This window comes from Melanotaenia boesemani, chromosome 15 (assembly GCF_017639745.1).
Source record: "Melanotaenia boesemani isolate fMelBoe1 chromosome 15, fMelBoe1.pri, whole genome shotgun sequence".
Classification (NCBI taxonomy): domain Eukaryota; kingdom Metazoa; phylum Chordata; class Actinopteri; order Atheriniformes; family Melanotaeniidae; genus Melanotaenia; species Melanotaenia boesemani.
This window is the reverse complement of record NC_055696.1, coordinates 34,075,586-34,100,959: the sequence shown is the minus strand read 5'-3', so window position 1 is coordinate 34,100,959 and position 25,374 is coordinate 34,075,586. Positions and strand designations below refer to the sequence as shown.

At 49.6% G+C, this 25,374-nt stretch overlaps 1 protein-coding gene across 4 annotated transcripts in view; it reads right to left on the bottom strand.

The window, feature by feature from the left end:
- The window catches only part of LOC121654660 (A disintegrin and metalloproteinase with thrombospondin motifs 2-like), a 56,762-nt gene that overhangs the window by 9,470 nt on the left and 21,918 nt on the right, over nucleotides 1-25,374 (bottom strand). For 3 of the 4 annotated variants that reach the window (XR_006012979.1, XR_006012978.1, XM_042008887.1), the window contains exons 15-23: nucleotides 24,508-24,641; nucleotides 23,833-24,160; nucleotides 23,569-23,732; nucleotides 14,270-14,429; nucleotides 11,708-11,840; nucleotides 11,413-11,623; nucleotides 7,649-7,778; nucleotides 7,499-7,573; nucleotides 3,090-3,318 (exon numbers count right to left, since the gene is read on the bottom strand). Coding sequence is in view for 2 of the 4 variants with exons in the window: in XM_042008887.1 (XP_041864821.1) it covers nucleotides 3,090-3,318; nucleotides 7,499-7,573; nucleotides 7,649-7,778; nucleotides 11,413-11,623; nucleotides 11,708-11,840; nucleotides 14,270-14,429; nucleotides 23,569-23,732; nucleotides 23,833-24,160; nucleotides 24,508-24,641 (1,564 nt within the window). In the remaining 2 variants the exon portion in view is untranslated. The remainder of the gene's footprint in view (nucleotides 1-3,089; nucleotides 3,319-7,498; nucleotides 7,574-7,648; nucleotides 7,779-11,412; nucleotides 11,624-11,707; nucleotides 11,841-14,269; nucleotides 14,430-23,568; nucleotides 23,733-23,832; nucleotides 24,161-24,507; nucleotides 24,642-25,374) is intronic. The other variant, XM_042008888.1, reaches the window with a different exon arrangement.

The following is a 25,374-nucleotide window of genomic DNA, read 5'->3' as shown; positions in this document are numbered from 1 at the left end:
TGTTACGATGAGGACGTTATGAAGAGGACGTTTCGAAGAGGACATTATGAGGAGGACGTTATGAGGAGGACGTTATGAGGAGGATGTTATGAGGAGGACGTTATGAGGAGGACGTTACGATTAGGATGTTATGAAGAGGACCTTATGAGGAAGAAGTCATGAAGCAAACGAAGAGGGCGTTATCAAAAGATGCTACGAAGAGTATGTTACGAGAAGGACGTTATGAGGAGGACGTTATGAAGAGGACGTTATGAAGAGGACGTTATGAGGAGTATGTTACGGGGAGGACGTTATGAGGAGGACGTTATGAAGAGGACGTTACGAGAAGGACGTTATGAAAAGGACGTTATGAGGACGAAGTCATGAAGCAAACGAGAAGGGCGTTATGAAAAGATGTTACGAAGAGTATGTTACGAGGAGGATGTTATGAGGAGGACGTTATGAAGAGGACGTTATGAGGAGGACGTTACGAGGAGGACGTTATGAGGAGGACGTTATGAGGAGGATGTTCCGATTAGGATGTTATGAAGAGGATGATATGAGGACGAAGTCATGAAGCAAACGAAGAGGACGTTACGAGGAGGACGTTATGAGGAGGATGTTATGAAGAGGACGTTACGAGGAGGACGTTACGAGAAGGACGTTATGAAGAGGACGTTATGAGGACGAAGTCACGAAGCAAACAAAGAGGGCGTTATCAAAAGATGTTACAAAGAGTATGTTACGAGGAGGACGTTATGAGAAGGACGTTACGAGGAGGATGTTAAGAGGAGGACATTATGAGGAGGACGTTACGATTAGGATGTTATGAAGAGGACGTTATGAGGACGAAGTGATGAAGCAAACGAAGAGGGCGTTATCAAAAGATGTTACGAAGAGTATGTTACGAGGAGGACGTTACGAGGAGGACGTTATGAAGAGGACGTTATGAAGAGGACGTTATGAAGAGGACGTTATGAAGAGGACGTTATGAGGAGGACGTTATGAAGAGGACGTTATGAAGAGGACGTTACGAGGAGGACGTTACGAGGAGGATGTTTTGAGGAGGACGTTATGAAGAGGACGTTATGAAGAGGACGTTATGAGGAGGACGTTATGAAGAGGACGTTATGAAGAGGACGTTATGAAGAGGACGTTATGAGGAGGACGTTATGAAGAGGACGTTATGAGGAGGACGTTACGAGGAGGACGTTATGAGGAGGACATTACGAGGAGGATGTTTTGAGGAGGACGTTAAGAAGAGGACGTTAGGAGGAAGACGTTACGAGAGGGACGTTATGAGGAGGACGTTACGAGAGGGACGTTACGAGGAGGACGTTACGAGGAGGACGTTACGAGGAGGACATTACGAGGAGGATGTTTTGAGGAGGACGTTAAGAAGAGGACGTTAGGAGGAAGACGTTATGAGGAGGAAGTTATGAAGAGGACGTTATGAAGAGGACGTTATGAGGAGGACGTTACGAGGAGGACGTTATGAGGAGGACATTACGAGGAGGATGTTTTGAGGAGGACGTTAAGAAGAGGACGTTAGGAGGAAGACGTTACGAGAGGGACGTTATGAGGAGGACGTTACGAGAGGGACGTTACGAGGAGGACGTTATGAAGAGGACGTTATGAGGAGGACGTTATGAGGAGGACGTTCCGAGGAGGACGTTACGAGGAGGACGTTATGAGGAGGACATTACGAGGAGGATGTTTTGAGGAGGACGTTAAGAAGAGGACGTTAGGAGGAAGACGTTACGAGAGGGACGTTACGAGGAGGACGTTATGAGGAGGACGTTATGAGGAAGACGTTCCGAGGAGGACGTTACGAGGAGGACGTTGTGAGGAGGACGTTGTGAAGAGGACGTTGTGAGGAGGACGTTACGAGGAGGACGTTACGAAGAGGACGTTATGAGGAGGACGTTACGAGGAGGACGTTACGAGGAGGACGTTATGAAGAGGACGTTATGAGGAGGATGTTTTGAGGAGGACGTTAAGAAGAGGACGTTATGAGGAGGACGTTATGAAGAGGACGTTATGAGCAGGACGTTACGAGGAGGACGTTATGAGGAGGATGTTTTGAGGAGGACGTTAAGAAGAGGACGTTAGGAGGAGGACGTTACGATAGGGACGTTATGAGGAGGACGTTACGAGAGGGACGTTACGAGGAGGACGTTATGAAGAGGACGTTATGAGGAGGACGTTATGAGGAGGACGTTATGAGGAGGACGTTCCGAGGAGGACGTTATGAGGAGGACGTTATGAAGAGGACGTTATGAGGAGGACGTTACGAGGAGGACGTTATGAAGAGAAGGATATGAGGAAGAAGTCATGAAGCAAAGAGGAGGGCGTTATGAAAAGATGTTACGAAGAGTATGTTACGGGGAGGACGTTATGAAGATGACGTTACGAGAAGGACGTTATGAAAAGGACGTTATGAGGAGGACGGTATGAAGAGGATGTTACGAGAAGGAAGTTATGAAAAGGACGTTATGAGGACGAAGTCATGAAGCAAACGAAGAGGGCGTTATGAAAAGATGTTACGAAGAGTATGTTACAAGGAGGACGTTATGAGGAGGACGTTATGAAGAGGACGTTATGAGGAGGACGTTATGAAGAGGACGTTATGAAGAGGACGTTATGAGGAGGACGTTACGAGGAGGACATTACGAGGAGGATGTTTTGAGGAGGACATTAAGAAGAGGACGTTATGAGGAGGACGTTACGAGGAGGACGTTATGAGGAGGACATTACGAGGAGGATGTTTTGAGGAGGACGTTAAGAAGAGGACGTTATGAGGAGGACGTTACGAGGAGGATGTTATGAGGAGGACGTTATGAAGAGGATGTTATGAGGAGGACTTTACAAGGAGGACGTTATATGCACATTGTATTGGATGCATTCAATTGGATGAAATTGTATCGTATTGTATTACATCACTTTCTACTGTATTGCTTCTTATCTCATCGTATCGTATTCTATTGTATTTTATTGCATAATATTCAATTTCATCACATTTCATCATATTGTCTTCCTTTCTTTTTTTCTGCATTTAGACTAGAGAAAATAGAAAACATGTTTCAGTCCCTCACTTTGACAATTCTTACCTGCTGCTGTCCATTGCTGGAGTAATGCTGCTGGAGCTGGTGGAGCTGGTGGAGCTGGTGGTTCTGTTATGGCCGTTTGAGATGCTAGAACTGTTGACGTTCTCAGTGTTGCTGAATCTTTTTTCACTGCAGGATTTGCAGCACATCTGTCGATATCCGTTGATGGAGCAGTACCGACTCAACACCTCCATCCGACAAAATACAGAGCGGTCACCATGGCAACGCTGCCCTGGAGAGATTAAAGGATCATAGTAAATGTTTATTTATTACAGACTAATGAGCAACACGAGAACTTTTGTCCTCATGAAATAAGGACGTTTCACCATGAACGCTGTTTTCACCTTAAAGCATCACATGACATTAAACAACCAATCAGCACAAACCTGGATCCGTGACGATGTTGATGTTTCTGACTTTAACGTGTTTAAGTTCTAATGGCCATCAGCAGCTGGAAGTGAATGGGGCTACCTGGATATTTTATGCAAATTTTATGTGCATAAGATGTAAATTTGACATAAACAAAATGTATATTAAAATAAAATGAGATGTAAAAGATATGGAAATTAGATATAAACTAGGTGTGAATAAATGAGATGTAAATTATATGAACATTTTATGGAAATGATATATAAATAATAATTATGGCAAATTTAATGCAATTAATTAAAAATATGTAAATTGAATGCAAATGAGATGTAAAATATGTTAATTTGATGCTAATTAACAAGCATAGAACAAGCACTGATTTTAGTCAGGGTTGGTACAGTCAGTTCGGTGAGTTTCTGCTTGAGTTTCTGTCTTGGTTTCGGGTTATTGTTTACATTGCTGGTGTGGGGCTCTGTCGTTAGCACCTTCTCTCTACAACCAGTTGAGGCCGTGACGTGGGTCACACCCACTGGTTACTGCTTAGGGCAAAGCAAATAGAGGCGGTTTCAGCCGGTTGTAATCAAGCAAAGTGGGATCAGCTGTGTCAGCTCCAGGTACTTTACCACACATGATGCGCTGAAGCATCAGCGAGGCGTCAGCCATTGTGTCAGCCCACGTCGGGTTAAAACCACAAAGGGTAAAGACCTGCGAGTCCCCTGAGCAAGGGTACGAGCTTAAACCTCCTCACAACTAAATCAATGTACAATGTGCTTCACACCATCCCTGTCAGACATGGTACAGACCAAGGCGTGTCACCCATAGACACCACGATCCGCAAAGCCTGTCCTTTCCAATGGCATGAACATCTGTCACAACCTCTGTTACCTTTGGTCTCTGGAACTGTCAGTCTGCAGTGAACAAAGCAGAATTATCAGTTCATTAATAAATCTCTCTGACATTCAGGTCCTAGCCCTGACTGAGACCTGGATCCGTCCAGAAAACACAACTACACCAGCTGCCCTTTCTGTCAATGCAGAATTTACCCAAACACCTCGCTCAGCTGGACGAGGAGGTGGAACGGGCTTTCTTATTTCTAAAAAGTGGAACTTTACTTCTCTCTGTCCTATGGCTAACTGCTCATCACTTGAGTATCACTAGTAAAGGTCTCTACACCCATCACTGCATACATTCTGGTCATTTACTGCCTCCGGGTGGCAGTATAGATGAGTTTGTCTCTGAAATGGACATGATTCTCTCTGACATTCCTGATGAGGGCACACCACTAACTGTCATGGGAGACATAAACATTCACATTGACAAACCACAGCGACTGACTTTCTGGCTCTCATCTACTCTTTCAATCTCAAACTGGTACAGACTCCTCCAACACACAAAGCTGGTAATACTCTTGACTTGGTACTGACCAGAAACTGCTCCACAGCCGACCTGTTCGTCACCCCGCTGCATCTCTCAGACCACTTCCTGGTTAAATTCTCTGTCTTCCTTCCTTATGTCAATCAAGCGGCTCCAAAAATGGTGTCCTACCGCAGAAACTTGAGATCCCTCAGACCTACACAGCTGTCTGATGAGGTTTACTCTACCCTCCCTTCCCACTCAGACTTCTCCTTACTGTCTGTTAATGAGGCTACAGAAACACTCTGCTTCTCTCTCGCCTCCTCTCTGGACAAACTCTGTCCTCTGGTGTCAAAACCAGCCATACAAAACCCTCCCAGTCCATTATCACAGAGGTTGCCTTACCAAACCAGCTACTGGTGCCTCACTCTGCTCCTTCTGCTCTCTAAATGAGGACGAAGTCTCTACACATCTAGTCAACTCAAAACCCACGACCTGTCCTCTTGATCCTGTTCCCTCTGACATCCTGCAGAGCATTTTACCTACAGTCAAACCTGCAGTAACCCATATTATCACCTCCTCTCTTAAATCCGGTGTCTTTCCCTCTGCCTTCAAGCAAGCTCGGGTTACCCCGCAGCTGAAGAAACCCACACTCAACCCAGCCCAGGTTGGAAACTACCGGCCGGTCTCACTGCTTCCATTCATGTCTAAACTACTAGAACATGCCATCTTCAGGTCTCACAGTTCCTCCAAGACAACAACCTGTTAGATCATTTCAGGTCACTCTACTGAAACTGCTCTCCTGTCAGTTACTGATTCCCTACGGGTTGCCAGATCCACTGGTAAATCCTCAGTACTTATACTGCTGGACCTGTCTGCTGCCTTTGACACGATCAACCATCATATACTGTTCTCCAAACTCTTGGAGCTTGGCATCTCAGAATCTGTCCTCTCGTGGTTTATGTCCTACCTCACAGGAAGATCCTTCAAAGTATCTTGGTGAGGGGGCGTGTCCAGATCACATGGGCTGACAACAGGGGTGCCTCAGGGCTCGGTGCTTGGCCCTCTTCTCTTTTCACTATACACCTCCTCACTCGGTGCATCATTAGCTCTCATGGTTTCTCCTACCACTGCTATGCAGATGATGCTCAGCTTTTCCTTTCTTTCCTACCTGACGACACAACGTCTCAATGTGAATATCAGCATGTCGCTGATATCTCCGCATGGATGAAGGATCGCCACCTTCAGCTAAATCTGTCCATGACCGAACTTATTGTCTTTCCAGCCAATCCTTCCTTACCGCCACAGATAAGCGTGCAGCTTGTCTCCATCACGCTTGTACCTACGTCTTCTACCAGGAATCTTGGTGTCATGGTAGACAACCAGCTGACCTTTAAGGACCATGTTGCCTCGGTTCATCGATCTTGCCGATTTGCTCTCTACAACATCAGGAGGATCAGACCCTACCTGACTGAACACACGGCCCAGCTCCTGGTCCAGGCTCTGGTCATTTCACACATTGACTACTGCAACTCCTTACTGGCTGGCCTGCCTGCATGCTCAGTTAAACCTCTGCAGATGATCCAGAACGCAGCAGCACGTCTGGTCTTCAACCAGCCCAAAAGAGCTCATGTCACTCCGCTGCTAATTGCTCTTCACTGGCGTCCAGTTGCAGCACATCAGATTCAAAGCTCTGCTTCTGGCTTACAAAACAATAACCCAAACGGCTCCGGTCTACCTCCACTCCTTAATCCAGAGCTACACTCCCTCTCCACAGTTACGATCTGCCAGCGAAAGACGCCTAGTGCTCCCACCACAAGGTGGCGCCACATCAGTAGCTAGACTCTTCTCCTCTGTTGTTCCCCGGTGGTGGAACCATCTACCAAACTCTGTCTGATCCACAGAGTCCTTATCCACTTTTAAAAGCAAGCTAAAGACTCAGTTGTTTAAGGAGCATTTCCACACTTAGCTTAACTCTTCTACTCAGAATGAGGTAGAAAGATTTGTCCAGCTCTTTGGTTCAACCAGGTACTGAAGAAGCTGCTGCACTTATGCCCAAGATGATGTTGTTCAATTAAGTAATGGTCTTGTATTTAAACAAAATGAATTACAGAAACTATAAAATCAAAAAGAAAAATAATAAAAAAAATTGTATACACTGCCTCTAGCACTACATGACAGCACCTGGTCCAACTGGACTCCAGCAGTCTGAATACCACTAAATGATGACGTCCATCTTGTTTGAATTCTTGCTTGTGTTGTTCTTACTCTCAGATGGAAGTCACTTTGGACAAAAGCGTTTGCTAAATGACTGTAGAATAGAATAGAATAGAATCGAATAGAATAGAATAATTATATGTGGATGGATGCTAAATCCAGGTTTTTTGCAAATTAGATGTGACTAAGATGTAAATAAGATCTAAATCCGATTTAAGTTTGATGTCATGTAGATGCAAATGAGATCCTGGGCCCATTTCTTTGGGAAACATTGCGAAACTGTGGTCATCCAGGACTAAGGAGACCACATCTTTGATCATTAAATGGATGGATCCTTCTACTGCTGTTGATCAGGTTTATCCTCATCTATACCCATCCGCCTATGAGTGGTTCTGACTAGTTCTACTGCTGAGGAAAACCAGTAAAGACCAGTAACCTGAAGGAGGCGAGGATGAGGAAGATGTTTGTCTTACTGGAGAAGTTCTGTGTTGCTGGGAAGTTTGGGTTGGACCTGGACAGCCACAGGATGATGGCGTTCTTCTGGTAGCCTGCGGGGGGAGACAAACTCAGCTCCCATCATCCTCCTTTCCTTAAGTGCTCGCAGATGATTGAAAGATGCTTACCGCTGCAGGGCGGGGCCTGGCATGTGCGTGTCCTGATTGGTTGACGGTTGCTGCAGTTTCCAGCTGAGCCTTCAGGATTCAAACACGCAACCTGACGCTCCTGAGTCCCGTTTCCACAAGACGCCGAACACTACGCAAACAAAAGTATTGATCAGATTCTAAAGTGATCAGGAACTGATCTGGAGATACAGATGGCTCAGACCAGGAAACCTGGAGTTAGTCCAGGAAGATGGATGGAGAAAAGGTGGTCTAACCCGGGTCAGCTGGTTCAGATTGGACCAGCGGGGTCAAACTAATTTTAGTTCAGGTTCCACATTCACTTTAAATGTCTGTTTACATTTAATCACCTTTTTAGATTTTAGAAAACAACCGGAAATTTACAGAGAAAAATAAATGAAGGTTCAATAATATTTTACCTCAGTTGTATGTTTACATATATTTATTATTATTATTATGAAATACTGAACTGATTATTACAACTAAAGTGATCATCTGATGTAAAAAGTGAATAGAAACTGTAAAACAATCAGCCAATGATGTATTTTACCAGCAGGTGTTTACTTTGGGTGATGCTGCTGTAGGACTTTTATCACTGCTGCACTGACACTTCAATGATAAAAGGAAAAAGCAGTTTTTTTAGGACATTTAGGACAGAAATTATCACCATGGAGATGGTTGGTGAGATGATGCTGGATGAATTCTGCATTATGATTTAGAACATGGTAGAGATGATTTAGAACAACATATAGAAGTACATTACATGCTGCGTTTACTGACCCTGGGACATCTGAAGTTTCCCCAAGAGAAGCTCAGTTAACAGTAAATATTTGTAGCATCGGCTCGTTCTGTTGATACGATGCAGTAAAAACGGGCAGATTACAGGCATAGTCGTGAATGGTTTAATTTGAAAGCTGCTCACCACCTGCAGGAGGGGCCATAGGGGTTGGGTGCAGTGTGAGCTGGGTGGCTGCTGGAGGCGGGGACCCTGGCGGTCTGATCCTCGGCTGGAAAAGCTAGGTCTAGGGACGTGGAATGTCACCTCGCTGGTGGAGAAGGACCCTGAGCTGGTGCGTGAGGTTGAACAGTTCCGGCTAGATATAGTTGGAATCACCTTGGGCTCTGGAACCACTGTCCTTGAGAGGGGCTGGACCCTCTTCCATTCTGGAGTTGCTCCCAGTGAGAGGTGCCGAGCAGGTGTGGGCATGCTCATTGACCCCCGACTTGGCGCCTGTACGTTGGGGTTTACGCCGGTGGACGAAAGGGTAGCCTCTGTAACCTAACCCTGGTGTTTTTTTGTGGGACTTCTGTGCTTGTCATGGACTGTCTATAACGAACACCTTGTTCAGACATAAGAGTGCCCACATGTGCACTTGGCACCAGGACACTCTAGGCCGCAGTTTGATGATCGACTTTGTAGTCGTATCGTCAGACTTGAGGCCGCATGTCCTGGACACTCAGGTGAAGAGAGGGGTGGAGCTGTCAACTGATCACCACCTGGTGGTGAGTTGGCTCAGATGGTGGGGGAGGATGCTGGTCAGGCCTGGCAGACCCAAGCGTGTTGTGAGGGTCTGCTGGGAAAGTCTGGCAGAGTCCCCTTTCAGAAAGAGTTTCAACTCCCATCTTCGACAGAGCTTCAACCATGTCCTGGATGAGGCGGGGGACAGTGAGTCTGAATGGGCTGTGTTCTGTGCCTCTATTGTCGAGGCGGCCAGCCGCAGCTGTGGCCATAAGGTCGTCGGTGCCTGTCGTGGCGGTAACCCCCGAACTCGTTGGTGGACACCGGCAGCTGTCAAGCTGAAGAAGGAGTCCTATCGGGCCTTTTTGTCCTGCGGGACTCCAGAGGCAGCTGATTGGTATCGGTGGGCTAAGCAGAACGCGGCTTTGGCGGTCGCTAAGGCAAAAACTCGGGCATGGGAGGAGTTTGGAGAGGCCATGGAGAATGACTTCCGGATGGCTTTGAGGAGATTCTGGTCCACCATCCGGCAGCTCAGGAGGGGAAAGCAGTGCTCCGCCAACACTGTGAACAGTGGGGATGGGGGGCTGCTGACCTCAACTCGGGATGTTGTGAGGCGGTGGAGGAAATACTTCAAAGACCTTCTCAATCCCACCAACATGTCTTCCGATGAGGAAGCAGTGTCTGGGGTAGCTGGTGTTGGCTCTCCTATCTCTGGGGCTGAGGTTGCTGGGGTGGTTAAAAAGCTCCTCGGTGGCAAGGCCCCTGGGGTGGATGAGTTCCTTAAGGCTCTGGATGCTGTAGGGCTGTCTTGGCTGACACACCTCTGAAGCATCGCGTGGACATTGGGGACAGTTCCTCTGGACCGGCAGACTGGGGTGGTGGTCCCCCTCTTCAAAAAGGGGGACTGGAGGGTGTGCTCCAACTACAGGGGAATCACACTCCTCAGCCTCCCCGTTAAGGCCTATTCAGGGGTGCTGGAGAGGAGGGTCCATCAGGTAGTCAAACCTCGGACTGAGGAGGAGCAGTGTGGTTTTCGTCCTGCTCGTGGAACAGTGGACCAGTTCTACACCCTCTTCAGGGTCTTTGAGGAGGCACGGGAGTTTGCCCAACCAATCTACATGTGCTTTGTAGACTTGGAGAAGGCATTCTCTCCTGATTCCATCATCACCGCTGCAGCAGGACCAGACGTGGAAGTGGCCTGAATGCAGCCTCTGTATGAGGTTTCTCTGGTTCAGAGCCAGTAGAGTGAAAAAAAAGCTTAAAAAAACTTAACAATGCTAATTAATTATCGCATTAACACAAGATTAACGCGTTAACATGCCCGGCCCTAATATATATATATATATAAATGTATATATATATATTTTCAGAAATTCTTTCAAACTTATTAAATCTTTTTTGTAAAGTAATTTTATTTATAATTTTCTGAAATGTGATCAATTTCATAATTTTTTACTTCATTAATGAAATACATTTATATTTATTATATATTTCATTTAATATATTTTTGTATTTTTATATATGTTTATCTTGTTTTGATTTATTTTACTTATTATATATGGTATATAAACCATAAAACTAAACGCGTACATTTCCACATGTGTGTAGAAATCCCTGAACTAACTCAGCTCACATGGAAGAAATTTTCTCCTGCCCTGGAAACGTTTTATATTTAAACAGAAAATGTGAAACCTGGAAACATTAGAGATTACAGTTACTTTTATTATATTACAGTTAATTTTATTATTCTAGTTACTTTTATTATATTAGTTACTTTTATTATAATATTATTTTTTTATTGTAATACTACAGTGGCTTTTACTAATATGCCAATTAATATTTCTATGTTATTTACATAATTACCAGATTCATCCTTTGGGCCAGATCAGAGTCTCTGTCGGGTCGGTTTTTGGCCCACGTACGGGGCCGTACGTTGGACACTGGTTGAATAGAACAAGCCAAGGGAGTTGAAGATATTCTAGAAAGTCAGGTAGTTTGCTGAAGTAGAAATATGGACAGAAGATGAAGGACAGCAGAGACTTCGAGGTAACTACACCAGGAAGAACATCCCCAGAGATGGTCCATCAGGAAGCAGAAGAGGTAGTTCTGATAGAAATCAGGATGATGATGATGACACAAGGAGAAGAAGAGAGAAAAAGGTGATGATGATGAGGTCAGAGATTGTCCACAAACCGAACCTGGACAGAATCTAGAAAGATGGACGATAGTGATAGTTTAGAAGGAGAAGGTTGGGTAGAGTCCAGAAAGAGAAGAGCTGGACCACAGGAAGGAGGTCTGGTCCTCCTACCGGAGTCCAGGGCCCGGTTCTCCAGGCGGCGGGGCAGGGGAACCGGTTGCAGATCTGTTTGGACTCTGGCCGATCGTTGCTGCAGAACTTGCTGTTGACGGAGCGTTGCTGCTTCCCGCTGCTGGACTCCTGCTGGCAGCTGACCCAGCGCCGCTGCCACCCGGTCTGGCCACAGGAGGCGCTGCAGTCCTCCCAGTCTCCGCTCACCCAGCTGGGAGACAAACCAAAAATAAATCACATGTCCTGCCCATACTGCGCTGCCATGGGAAACTGCAGTATGTTTCTGAGGCGGTACCGTGGCGGCCTGCAGGTCTCGGTGTTGCACTTGCGGCTGATGGCTCTTGGCTTGTTGATGTTGGCACAGAATATCCTCTGAACCATTTTCCCATCAGCCTTTCTCCTGCATCCAAACCTCGTGTACTGTTTTCCTGGTAACAAACACTCACTGTTAGTACAGCACACCTGTTGCCGTGGTAACCAGAACACAGGCTATTGGTGGTAATCATGAGTCAGTCAAGTACACATCCTTGCTTGTGTTCTATGGTTGTTACTGGAGGATTCCTCCAGGGGGAGTTGATTCAGAACAAACAGAGATGCCGACTTTGTAGGATGTAAACAAAACGATTACCATGGCGACAATGGTAACTAATTCTGCCTTCACACTGCAGTCTACTGAGGCAGACCAAACCACTGGAACAACGTCACGCAGTTACAACACCTTCTCACTAGGGAGTGATACTTGTTGAAACAACCACTATAAACGGGAAGAAAGAATAAGAAAATCTGGCTCACTGATTGGACATGACAGAAAACCACTCCTTCACCACAAGTAATAATAACTTTATTTATATTATAATTTCTAAACAAATGTTCCAAAGTGCTTCACACAACATCAGTATAATAAAACAATAGAAATAGTTGGACAGCAGGTAACTCAGCAAATATAATCAAAAGGCTCTCAGATATTTGTCTAATACTGACCTGATCTCTTCAGACAGTTCATTCCAGGGTTTTTTTTTTTTTGTCACCTCTGGTCTTAAATCCAGTCTCTAGGACAAATTAAAGTCCTGAGAGGATCTCAGACTTCTAACAGTCTGACAAATGTGAGGATGAACAGCTGTGAAGGCCTTTGAAAGTCAAGAGTAAAATCTTCTTCTAAAACATGCTGGAAGCCCAGGAGGCTAAGTCAGGAGTGATGTTCTGTTTTCTTTGCTCCAGTTTAAAGTCTGATCTCGAACCATCTGGAGTCCAGTTATAGATTTTTGATTGAGATGTGTTGGAGATGTTGCAATAGTTGAGGAATGGGGAGATAAAATGGATTAGTCTATAAAAGATCAAATTGATGGGAATTTAGGAACATTTGATTACATGACTCACTTGCTCAATTGTTTATGGCAAGTAATATGATTTTAGTTTGATCTTCAGACCTGATTCAGTTTTCAGAATTTGTGCAGTATGAGGAGCAGGAGGCAGCCATTTCGACCGGACAAGATTACGCTCCTTTGGTCCAAAACAGGAGACCCCTGGGTTTCAGTCGGACCACAGTTTGATTCTTTGGTTTGAACTAAGAGATCCCCAGTTCTTAATTGGTCTGGAGTTCGCTGCTTTGGTCCAAACCATGAGACACCTGGTTTTCAACTGGACCAGAGTTCAGTCTGCGACAAATAAACCGTACTATCCATTAAAGAGGACTGGGGTTCATTTAAAGTGGACCAACCAGAGCCAGTATGAATATGCCCTAAGATATCATTGGTATCATAGTTGTTAAGGACCCTAAACCAGAACACAGTGACTGGTTTATATAGCCCTTTTCAAGGCACCCAAAGCTCTGTACATTGTATCCATTATTCATTCATTCATCATTCATACCTGGTGATGGAAGCTATATCTGTGGCTTTTATCCTGGGGCAGACTGACGGCTACACACCTACAGCCTGTCTGACCACCACCGAACATTCATCCACATTCATACACCAGCGATGCCCACACCTCACCCTCCTGCTAACACTTAAAGAGTCTACACTGGAGGCAAGGAGGGTAAAGTGTCTTCCTCAAGGACACAATGACAGATTGACTAGGGGAGCGGGAATAAAACCACCAGCCTTCTGATCATTGTATGACTAGCTCTACAGCCTAGGCCACTGCTGCCCCTTTACCGCTGTTGACACTGTGACCTTAAATCTGGTCAGACTGGTCCCTGCACTGTTCTAAAAGCAAGATATCCACGGAGTTCCTAAGGGTTATAGTCTTGGACCGATACTATTCACTATGTACAGATGATTCTCAGATGTGTTCATCCATGAAGCCTGATGACAGTAAGGTCAAGGATATTATTACTTTTTAACTTTTGGTTGTTGTAGCCAACCGGCTCTGTTGTGAGTGTAACTGTTCTCGTACTTGCTTGTGTACTACGGTTATTACCGAAGGATTTCACCAAGGGCTGCAATAGAGAACTGAACCAGATCCCTCAATCTGTCCAAATCCTCCACAACCTCTTTCACCAGAACAACATGTCATGTTTTCTGAACTTTCCATTATTTTTACGGCTGGCGACACTGTGACCTTCCATCCGGTCTAACTGGTCACTGCACCTCTCCCTAATGGTTAGTGGAAAATTGCAGCTTGAGAATCTGCAGTGTAAATTTCTGATGACGAGAATGTTTTGATATTCTCTTTTTATTATTTTATTGTTTTATTTTGGTGTGAAGCACTTTAGTCAACCGTGTTGTTTTAAAAGTGCCATATAAATAAAGTGGAGTTGGAGAACAAACAGCGCTTCAAACAAACATAAAATAAGTGAGGCGGCCATAATAAAGACGCATGCATTTAATATGAAGCCAGTACATTCCTTATGTACCTCCTCCACAGGGTTTGGAACAGTGAGACCACTTCTTCAGTGCCCACTCGTAGAAAATGGCATCCTCCTGCACCAAGTTGGACTCCAGCGACGACCGCAGGTGATCCTCAATTATGTACTTATAGGATACTGTTACCTTGGAGTCGCCATGGGAACGGACCTAAAGGACATAAACAGAAGAAGATGTCTGCATCTTCTGAGGAACCAGTCTGTATCTTCATCTGTGGCTGCATCAGTTGTGTAAATGGTAGTTACATCTGATACCGTCAGGATGCAGCACTCACGTCCTGGTCTGAAACCGCCAGGATGCAGCGCCCAGTTATTTGTCTGAAACCACCAGGAAGTAGCGCTCACTTCCTGGTCTGAAACTGCCAGGATGCAGTGCTCTCTTCCTGGTCTGAAACCGCCAGGAACCTGCACTCGCTTCCTGGTCTGAAACCGCCAGGAAGTAGCGCTCTCTTCCTGGTCTGAAACCGCCAGGATGCAGTGCTCGATTCCTGGTCTGAAACCGCCAGGATGCAGCGCTCTCTTCCTGGTCTGAAACCGCCAGGAAGCTGCACTCGCTTCCTGCTCTGAAAACGCCAGGCTGCAGCGCTCGCTTCCTAGTCTGACACTGCCAGGAATGTGCGGTGGCTTCCTGGTCTGAAACTGCCAGGATGCAGCGCTCTCTTCCTGGTCTGAAACCGCCACGATGCAGCACTCGCTTCCTGGCTGGAAACCACCAGGAATCTGCACATGCTTCCTGGTCTGAAACCGCCTGGAAGTAGCGCTCTCTTCCTGGTCTGAAACCGCCAGGATGCAGTGCTCGCTTCCTGGTCTGAAACCGCCAGGAAGCTCCGCTCGCTTCCTGGTCTGAAACCGCCAGGATGTAGAGCTTTCTTCCTGGTCTGAAACCGCAAGGATGCAGTGCCCGCTTCCTGGTCTGAAACCGCCAGGAACCTGAGCTCGCTTCCTGGTCTGAAACTGCCAGGATGCAACGCTCTTTTCCTGGTCTGAAACCGCCAGGAACCTGCGCTCGCTTCCTGGTCTGAAACTGCCAGGAAGCTGCACTTACTTCCTGGTTTGAAACCTCCAGGAAGCTGCACTCGCTTCCTGGTCTGAAACCACCAGGAATCTGCACTTGCTTCCTGGTCTGAAACCGCCCAGAAGTAGCGCTCTCTTCCTGGTCTGAAACCGCCAGGATGCAGCGCTCTCTTCCTGGTTTGAAACCACCAGGAAGCTGCGCTCGCTTCCTGGTCTGAAACCGCCAGGAAGTAGCGCTCGCTTCCTGGTCTGAAACCGCCAGGAAGCTGCTCTCGCTTCCTGGTCTGATAACGCCAGCATGCAGCGCTCGCACCCGGGTCTGAAACTGCCAGGATCCTGCGCTAGCTTCCTGGTCTGAAGCCACCAGGAAGCAGTGTTCACTTCCTGGTCTGAAACCACCAGGAAGCTCCGCTTGCTTCCTGGTCTGAAACTGCAAGGATGCAGTGCTCTCTTCCTGGTTTGAAACCACCAGGAAGCTGCGCTCGCTTCCTGGTCTGATAACGCCAGGATGCAGCGCTCGCACCCGGGGCTGAAACTGCCAGGAAGCTGCACTCTCTTCCTGGTCTGAAACCGCCAGGAACCTGCACTCGCTTCCTGTTCTGAAACTGCCAGGAACCTGCGCTCGCTTCCTGGTCTGAAACTGCCAGGATGCAGCGCTCTCTTCGTTGTCTGAAACCGCCAGGAACCTGCACTTACTTCCTGGTTTGAAACCTCCAGGAAGCTGCACTCGCTTCCTGGTCTGAAACCACCAGGAATCTGCACTTGCTTCCTGGTCTGAAACCGCCCGGAAGTAGAGCTCTCTTCCTGGTCTGAAACCGCCAGGATGCAGTGCTCTCTTCCTGGTTTGAAACCACCAGGAAGCTGCGCTTGCTTCCTGGTCTTAAACCGCCAGGAAGCTGCGCTCGCTTCCTGGTCTGATAACGCCAGGATGCAGCGCTCGCACCCGGGTCTGAAACTGCCAGGATCCTGCGCTAGCTTCCTGGTCTGAAAACGCCAGGCTGCAGCGCTGGCTTCCTAGTCTGACACTGCCAGGAATCTGTGGTGGCTCCCTGGTCTGAAACAGCCAGGATGCAGTGCTCTCTTCCTGGTCTGAAACCGCCAGGAACCTGCACTCGCTTCCTGGTCTGAAACCGCCAGGAAGTAGCGCTCTCTTCCTGGTCTGAAACCGCCAGGATGCAGTGCTCGATTCCTGGTCTGAAACCGCCAGGATGCAGCGCTCTCTTCCTGGTCTGAAACCGCCAGGAAGCTGCACTCGCTTCCTGCTCTGAAAACGCCAGGCTGCAGCGCTCGCTTCCTAGTCTGACACTGCCAGGAATGTGCGGTGGCTTCCTGGTCTGAAACTGCCAGGATGCAGCGCTCTCTTCCTGGTCTGAAACCGCCACGATGCAGCACTCGCTTCCTGGCTGGAAACCACCAGGAATCTGCACTTGCTTCCTGGTCTGAAACCGCCTGGAAGTAGCGCTCTCTTCCTGGTCTGAAACCGCCAGGATGCAGTGCTCGCTTCCTGGTCTGAAACCGCCAGGAAGCTCCGCTCGCTTCCTGGTCTGAAACCGCCAGGATGTAGAGCTTTCTTCCTGGTCTGAAACCGCAAGGATGCAGTGCCCGCTTCCTGGTCTGAAACCGCCAGGAACCTGAGCTCGCTTCCTGGTCTGAAACTGCCAGGATGCAACGCTCTTTTCCTGGTCTGAAACCGCCAGGAACCTGCGCTCGCTTCCTGGTCTGAAACTGCCAGGAAGCTGCACTTACTTCCTGGTTTGAAACCTCCAGGAAGCTGCACTCGCTTCCTGGTCTGAAACCACCAGGAATCTGCACTTGCTTCCTGGTCTGAAACCGCCCAGAAGTAGCGCTCTCTTCCTGGTCTGAAACCGCCAGGATGCAGCGCTCTCTTCCTGGTTTGAAACCACCAGGAAGCTGCGCTCGCTTCCTGGTCTGAAACCGCCAGGAAGTAGCGCTCGCTTCCTGGTCTGAAACCGCCAGGAAGCTGCTCTCGCTTCCTGGTCTGATAACGCCAGCATGCAGCGCTCGCACCCGGGTCTGAAACTGCCAGGATCCTGCGCTAGCTTCCTGGTCTGAAGCCACCAGGAAGCAGTGTTCACTTCCTGGTCTGAAACCACCAGGAAGCTCCGCTTGCTTCCTGGTCTGAAACTGCAAGGATGCAGTGCTCTCTTCCTGGTTTGAAACCACCAGGAAGCTGCGCTCGCTTCCTGGTCTGATAACGCCAGGATGCAGCGCTCGCACCCGGGGCTGAAACTGCCAGGAAGCTGCACTCTCTTCCTGGTCTGAAACCGCCAGGAACCTGCACTCGCTTCCTGTTCTGAAACTGCCAGGAACCTGCGCTCGCTTCCTGGTCTGAAACTGCCAGGATGCAGCGCTCTCTTCGTTGTCTGAAACCGCCAGGAACCTGCACTTACTTCCTGGTTTGAAACCTCCAGGAAGCTGCACTCGCTTCCTGGTCTGAAACCACCAGGAATCTGCACTTGCTTCCTGGTCTGAAACCGCCCGGAAGTAGAGCTCTCTTCCTGGTCTGAAACCGCCAGGATGCAGTGCTCTCTTCCTGGTTTGAAACCACCAGGAAGCTGCGCTTGCTTCCTGGTCTTAAACCGCCAGGAAGCTGCGCTCGCTTCCTGGTCTGATAACGCCAGGATGCAGCGCTCGCACCCGGGTCTGAAACTGCCAGGATCCTGCGCTAGCTTCCTGGTCTGAAAACGCCAGGCTGCAGCGCTGGCTTCCTAGTCTGACACTGCCAGGAATCTGTGGTGGCTCCCTGGTCTGAAACAGCCAGGATGCAGTGCTCTCTTCCTGGTCTGAAACCGCCAGGAACCTGCACTCGCTTCCTGGTCTGAAACCGCCAGGAAGTAGCGCTCTCTTCCTGGTCTGAAACCGCCAGGATGCAGTGCTCGATTCCTGGTCTGAAACCGCCAGGATGCAGCGCTCTCTTCCTGGTCTGAAACCGCCAGGAAGCTGCACTCGCTTCCTAGTCTGACACTGCCAGGAATGTGCGGTGGCTTCCTGGTCTGAAACTGCCAGGATGCAGCGCTCTCTTCCTGGTCTGAAACCGCCAGGAAGTAGCGCTCGCTTCCTGGTCTGAAACTGCCAGGATGCAGCGCTCTCTTCCTGGTCTGAAACCGCCAGGAAGCTGCTCTCGCTTCCTGGTCTGATAACGCCAGCATGCAGCGCTCGCACCCGGGTCTGAAACCGCCAGGAACCTGCACTTACTTCCTGGTTTGAAACCTCCAGGAAGCTGCACTCGCTTCCTGGTCTGAAACCACCAGGAATCTGCACTTGCTTCCTGGTCTGAAACCGCCCGGAAGTAGAGCTCTCTTCCTGGTCTGAAACCGCCAGGATGCAGTGCTCTCTTCCTGGTTTGAAAGCACCAGGAAGCTGCGCTTGCTTCCTGGTCTGAAACCGCCAGGAAGCTGCGCTCGCTTCCTTGTCTGATAACGCCAGGATGCAGCGCTCGCACCCGGGTCTGAAACTGCCAGGATCCTGCGCTAGCTTCCTGGTCTGAAAACGCCAGGCTGCAGCGCTGGCTTCCTAGTCTGACACTGCCAGGAATCTGTGGTGGCTCCCTGGTCTGAAACAGCCAGGATGCAGTGCTCTCTTCCTGGTCTGAAACCGCCAGGAACCTGCACTCGCTTCCTGGTCTGAAACCGCCAGGCAGTAGCGCTCTCTTCCTGGTCTGAAACCGCCAGGATGCAGTGCTCGATTCCTGGTCTGAAACCGCCAGGATGCAGCGCTCTCTTCCTGGTCTGAAACTGCCAGGAAGCTGCACTCGCTTCCTGCTCTGAAAACGCCAGGCTGCAGCGCTCGCTTCCTAGTCTGACACTGCCAGGAATGTGCGGTGGCTTCCTGGTCTGAAACTGCCAGGATGCAGCGCTCTCTTCCTGGTCTGAAACCGCCAGGATGCAGCACTCGCTTCCTGGCTGGAAACCACCAGGAATCTGCACATGCTTCCTGGTCTGAAACCGCCAGGCAGTAGCGCTCTCTTCCTGGTCTGAAACCGCCAGGATGCAGTGCTCGATTCCTGGTCTGAAACCGCCAGGATGCAGAGCTCTCTTCCTGGTCTGAAACTGCCAGGAAGCTGCACTCGCTTCCTGCTCTGAAAACGCCAGGCTGCAGCGCTCGCTTCCTAGTCTGACACTGCCAGGAATGTGCGGTGGCTTCCTGGTCTGAAACTGCCAGGATGCAGCGCTCTCTTCCTGGTCTGAAACCGCCAGGATGCAGCACTCGCTTCCTGGCTGGAAACCACCAGGAATCTGCACATGCTTCCTGGTCTGAAACCGCCTGGAAGTAGCGCTCTCTTCCTGGTCTGAAACCGCCAGGATGCAGTACTCGCTTCCTGGTCTGAAACCGCCAGGAAGCTCCGCTCGCTTCCTGGTCTGAAACCGCCAGGATGTAGAGCTTTCTTCCTGGTCTGAAACCGCAAGGATGCAGTGCCCGCTTCCTGGTCTGAAACCGCCAGGAACCTGAGCTCGCTTCCTGGTCTGAAACTGCCAGGATGCAACGCTCTTTTCCTGGTCTGAAACCGCCAGGAACCTGCGCTCACTTCCTGGTCTGAAACTGCCAGGAAGCTGCACTTACTTCCTGGTTTGAAACCTCCAGGAAGCTGCACTCGCTTCCTGGTCTGAAACCACCAGGAATCTGCACTTGCTTCCTGGTCTGAAACCGCCCGGAAGTAGCGCTCTCTTCCTGGTCTGAAACCGCCAGGATGCAGCGCTCTCTTCCTGGTTTGAAACCACCAGGAAGCTGCGCTCGCTTCCTGGTCTGAAACCGCCAGGAAGTAGCTCTCGCTTCCTGGTCTGAAACCGCCAGGAAGCTGCTCTAGCTTCCTGGTCTGATAACGCCAGCATGCAGCGCTCGCACCCGGGTCTGAAACTGCCAGGACCCTGCGCTAGCTTCCTGGTCTGAAGCCACCAGGAAGCAGTGTTCACTTCCTGGTCTGAAACCACCAGGAAGCTCCGCTTGCTTCCTGGTCTGAAACTGCAAGGATGCAGCGCTCTCTTCCTGGTTTGAAACCACCAGGAAGCTGCGCTCGCTTCCTGGTCTGATAACGCCAGGATGCAGCGCTCGCACCCGGGGCTGAAACTGCCAGGAAGCTGCACTCTCTTCCTGGTCTGAAACCGCCAGGAACCTGCACTCGCTTCCTGGTCTGAAACTGCCAGGAACCTGCGCTCGCTTCCTGGTCTGAAACTGCCAGGATGCAGCGCTCTCTTCGTTATCTGAAACCGCCAGGAACCTGCACTTACTTCCTGGTTTGAAACCTCCAGGAAGCTGCACTCGCTTCCTGGTCTGAAACCACCAGGAATCTGCACTTGCTTCCTGGTCTGAAACCGCCCGGAAGTAGAGCTCTCTTCCTGGTCTGAAACCGCCAGGATGCAGTGCTCTCTTCCTGGTTTGAAACCACCAGGAAGCTGCGCTTGCTTCCTGGTCTGAAACCGCCAGGAAGCTGCGCTCGCTTCCTTGTCTGATAACGCCAGGATGCAGCGCTCGCACCCGGGTCTGAAACTGCCAGGATCCTGCGCTAGCTTCCTGGTCTGAAAACGCCAGGCTGCAGCGCTGGCTTCCTAGTCTGACACTGCCAGGAATCTGTGGTGGCTCCCTGGTCTGAAACAGCCAGGATGCAGTGCTCTCTTCCTGGTCTGAAACCGCCAGGAACCTGCACTCGCTTCCTGGTCTGAAACCGCCAGGAAGTAGCGCTCTCTTCCTGGTCTGAAACCGCCAGGATGCAGTGCTCGATTCCTGGTCTGAAACCGCCAGGATGCAGCGCTCTCTTCCTGGTCTGAAACTGCCAGGAAGCTGCACTCGCTTCCTGCTCTGAAAACGCCAGGCTGCAGCGCTCGCTTCCTAGTCTGACACTGCCAGGAATGTGCGGTGGCTTCCTGGTCTGAAACTGCCAGGATGCAGCGCTCTCTTCCTGGTCTGAAACCGCCAGGATGCAGCACTCGCTTCCTGGCTGGAAACCACCAGGAATCTGCACATGCTTCCTGGTCTGAAACCGCCTGGAAGTAGCGCTCTCTTCCTGGTCTGAAACAGCCAGGATGCAGTACTCGCTTCCTGGTCTGAAACCGCCAGGAAGCTCCGCTCGCTTCCTGGTCTGAAACCGCCAGGATGTAGAGCTTTCTTCCTGGTCTGAAACCGCAAGGATGCAGTGCCCGCTTCCTGGTCTGAAACCGCCAGGAACCTGAGCTCGCTTCCTGGTCTGAAACTGCCAGGATGCAACGCTCTTTTCCTGGTCTGAAACCGCCAGGAACCTGCGCTCGCTTCCTGGTCTGAAACTGCCAGGAAGCTGCACTTACTTCCTGGTTTGAAACCTCCAGGAAGCTGCACTCGCTTCCTGGTCTGAAACCACCAGGAATCTGCACTTGCTTCCTGGTCTGAAACCGCCCGGAAGTAGCGCTCTCTTCCTGGTCTGAAACCGCCAGGATGCAGCGCTCTCTTCATGGTTTGAAACCACCAGGAAGCTGCGCTCGCTTCCTGGTCTGAAACCGCCAGGAAGTAGCGCTCGCTTCCTGGTCTGAAACCGCCAGGAAGCTGCTCTAGCTTCCTGGTCTGATAACGCCAGCATGCAGCGCTCGCACCCGGGTCTGAAACTGCCAGGACCCTGCGCTAGCTTCCTGGTCTGAAGCCACCAGGAAGCAGTGTTCACTTCCTGGTCTGAAACCACCAGGAAGCTCCGCTTGCTTCCTGGTCTGAAACTGCAAGGATGCAGCGCTCTCTTCCTGGTTTGAAACCACCAGGAAGCTGCGCTCGCTTCCTGGTCTGATAACGCCAGGATGCAGCGCTCGCACCCGGGGCTGAAACTGCCAGGAAGCTGCACTCTCTTCCTGGTCTGAAACCGCCAGGAACCTGCACTCGCTTCCTGGTCTGAAACTGCCAGGAAGCTGCACTTACTTCCTGGTTTGAAACCTCCAGGAAGCTGCACTTGCTTCCTGGTCTGAAACCGCCCGGAAGTAGCGCTCTCTTCCTGGTCTGAAACCGCCAGGATGCAGCGCTCTCTTCCTGGTTTGAAACCACCAGGAAGCTGCGCTCGCTTCCTGGTCTGAAACCGCCAGGAAGCTGCTCTAGCTTCCTGGTCTGATAACGACAGCATGCAGCGCTCGCACCCGGGTCTGAAACTGCCAGGACCCTGCGCTAGCTTCCTGGTCTGAAGCCACCAGGAAGCAGTGTTCACTTCCTGGTCTGAAACCACCAGGAAGCTCCGCTTGCTTCCTGGTCTGAAACTGCAAGGATGCAGCGCTCTCTTCCTGGTTTGAAACCACCAGGAAGCTGCGCTCGCTTCCTGGTCTGATAACGCCAGGATGCAGCGCTTGCACCCGGGGCTGAAACTGCCAGGAAGCTGCACTCTCTTCCTGGTCTGAAACCGCCAGGAACCTGCACTCGCTTCCTGGTCTGAAACTGCCAGGATGCAGCGCTCTCTTCGTTGTCTGAAACCGCCAGGAACCTGCACTTACTTCCTGGTTTGAAACCTCCAGGAAGCTGCACTCTCTTCCTGGTTTGAAACCACCAGGAAGCTGCGCTTGCTTCCTGGTCTGAAACCGCCAGGAAGCTGCGCTCGCTTCCTTGTCTGATAACGCCAGGATGCAGCGCTCGCACCCGGGTCTGAAACTGCCAGGATCCTGCGCTAGCTTCCTGGTCTGAAGCCACCAGGAAGCAGTGCTCACTTCCTGGTCTGATAACGCCAGGATGCAGCGCTCTCACCCGGGTCTGAAACTGCCAGGAAGCTGCACTCTCTTCCTGGTCTGAAACCGCCAGGAACCTGCACTCGCTTCCTGGTCTGAAACCGCCACGAAGTAGCGCTCTCTTCCTGGTCTGAAACTGCCAGGAAGCTGTGCTCACTTCCTGGTCTGATAACGCCAGGATGCAGCGCTCGCACCCGGGTCTGAAACTGCCAGGATCCTGCGCTAGCTTCCTGGTCTGAAGCCACCAGGAAGCAGTGCTCACTTCCTGGTCTGATAACGCCAGGATGCAGCGCTCTCACCCGGGTATGAAACTGCCAGGAAGCTGCACTCTCTTCCTGGTCTGAAACTGCCAGGAAGCTGTGCTCGCTTCCTGGTCTGATAACGCCAGGATGCAGCGCTCTCACCCGGGTCTGAAACTGCCAGGAAGCTGCACTCTCTTCCTGGTCTGAAACCGCCAGGTACCTGCACTCGCTTCCTGGTCTGAAACCGCCAGGAAGCTCCGCTCGCTTCCTGGTCTGAAACCACCAGGAAGCTGCTCTTGATTCCTGTTTATCAGTAAAATCGTCTAAAATCATGAACATGAACCTGTGAACTGACCATGAGCAGAACCCCGTACTTCAGTGGCCCAGTGGTCTGCAGGAACTCCTGTTCACTTGTGTTGTTGTAGTCCCAGACCACTCCCTTCTCGATTACCACTCTGGTTTCAGGAAGCTCGTCTTCATAATTGAGGAAGAGATGACCCGTTTCCTGGTTCTTCACAGCTGGGAAACAAACAAACAAACAAACAAAAAAAAAAAAAACAGAACATCAAATTTCTCTAGAAACCCAGGAGGCGGTCTTCAGGTTTCATAATCGTTTTACCCAGGATGTGAGGAGTCCCTTTAAACTCCTGGATCAGCAGGTGTCGGGCTCCTTTGGGGATCTCCAGAATCTTCAGGTAACCTGAAACATGTGTGGAAAGTGTTTCTATAGGACACCAGTAACCATGGAGTTTTCTTTTAGTGTGCAGGGTTAAAAAGTGGTCTGGATGGAACCAGGTCTGGTTCTGGTTCTGGTTCAGATCACCTTCTTTCTTGGTGCTGCGAGTGAAATTTCCCTTGATGACTTTACAGCTGGAATTATCTCCTCCACATACCCCACATCGATCCTCCTGCTGGTCCGAAGCGATCTGACCATCACAGCCCACATGCTACAGGAGGAAGAGGAGGAGGAGGCGGAGGAGGAGGAGATGAAGGTAAGAGGAGGAGATGAAGAGGACAAAGAAGAGAAGAAGAAGAGTAGAGGTGGAGGTAATAAAAAGAAGGAGGAGGAAGAGGAGAGGAATTATGAGGATTAATCCAATAACTGTAAATAAATGATTAATTTGGTAAAAGAAAAAAAAAGAAAAGACTTTTAATCACAAACAGAAAAAAACAACAGCAAACACATAAAGCTGATGTCATTTTAGTCTTAGGGACATAAAATCTGGAATGTTCCAGTTTTCCAACAGTTTTCCTGTAAATGAATCACAGCTGGAAACTGAAGCATAATAAAGACCTCACACTCTCCTCGGACGCAGACGCTGTGGGCGTCGTCATAGGAACACGGCGTCCCATCATGCACCATCCTGTTCATGGACACCACGGCCGCCGTCTCTTTGGACCGACAGTACAGACGGCAGCGCTCGTCAGCTGCACACACACACACACACACACACACATTAGATTTAAAGTGGAACATTTAAGGTGGAACGTGAAGTTTAATGGGACATATTAAAATGTTTCCAGACGATGAAGAGTTAAAGGAGGGGAGGCCGCACGTTTCCGTCCAACAACAGATTCCTGACTGATGACTTTAACATCTGAACACACACACTCTGGTTTCACTGCTTTGTGAGGACTGTCTGTTACATAATGCATTCCCAGGACATTACCCTGGACCTGGAACAAGATTTTTTAACCTGAACCACATCACTGTGCCCAGGACAGGACTGCAGCTTGGTCATGAACCTTAACACAACCTCTTCTCTGATTACTCTGATTACTCTGCAGCTGTGGGAAGTATCAGTGATGGACCAGAAGTTGAGTACAGAGAACTGGGCAGTCAGAAAAAATCACCTCATCATGAACACAAACTAAACTAAAGAGATGAGTGTTGACTTCAGGAGGAGTAAACACTGTTTACATCCTGGGAGAAGAGGTGAAGAAATTACCAGTAGGTTGGAGTTCAGGACAACAGACTGGACTGGGAATGCTACACAGATGCATCTAGAAGTAAATACAGACTTCTGGAGGAAGCTGAGATCCTTCAGTGTCTGAAGCAAGATGTTTTATATCGTCTATCAGTCTGTGCTGACACATCAAGACCCAGAGACTTAAAACAGCCGAACAAAAGTTCTGGTTCTGGGCCCTGATCTGGACATGA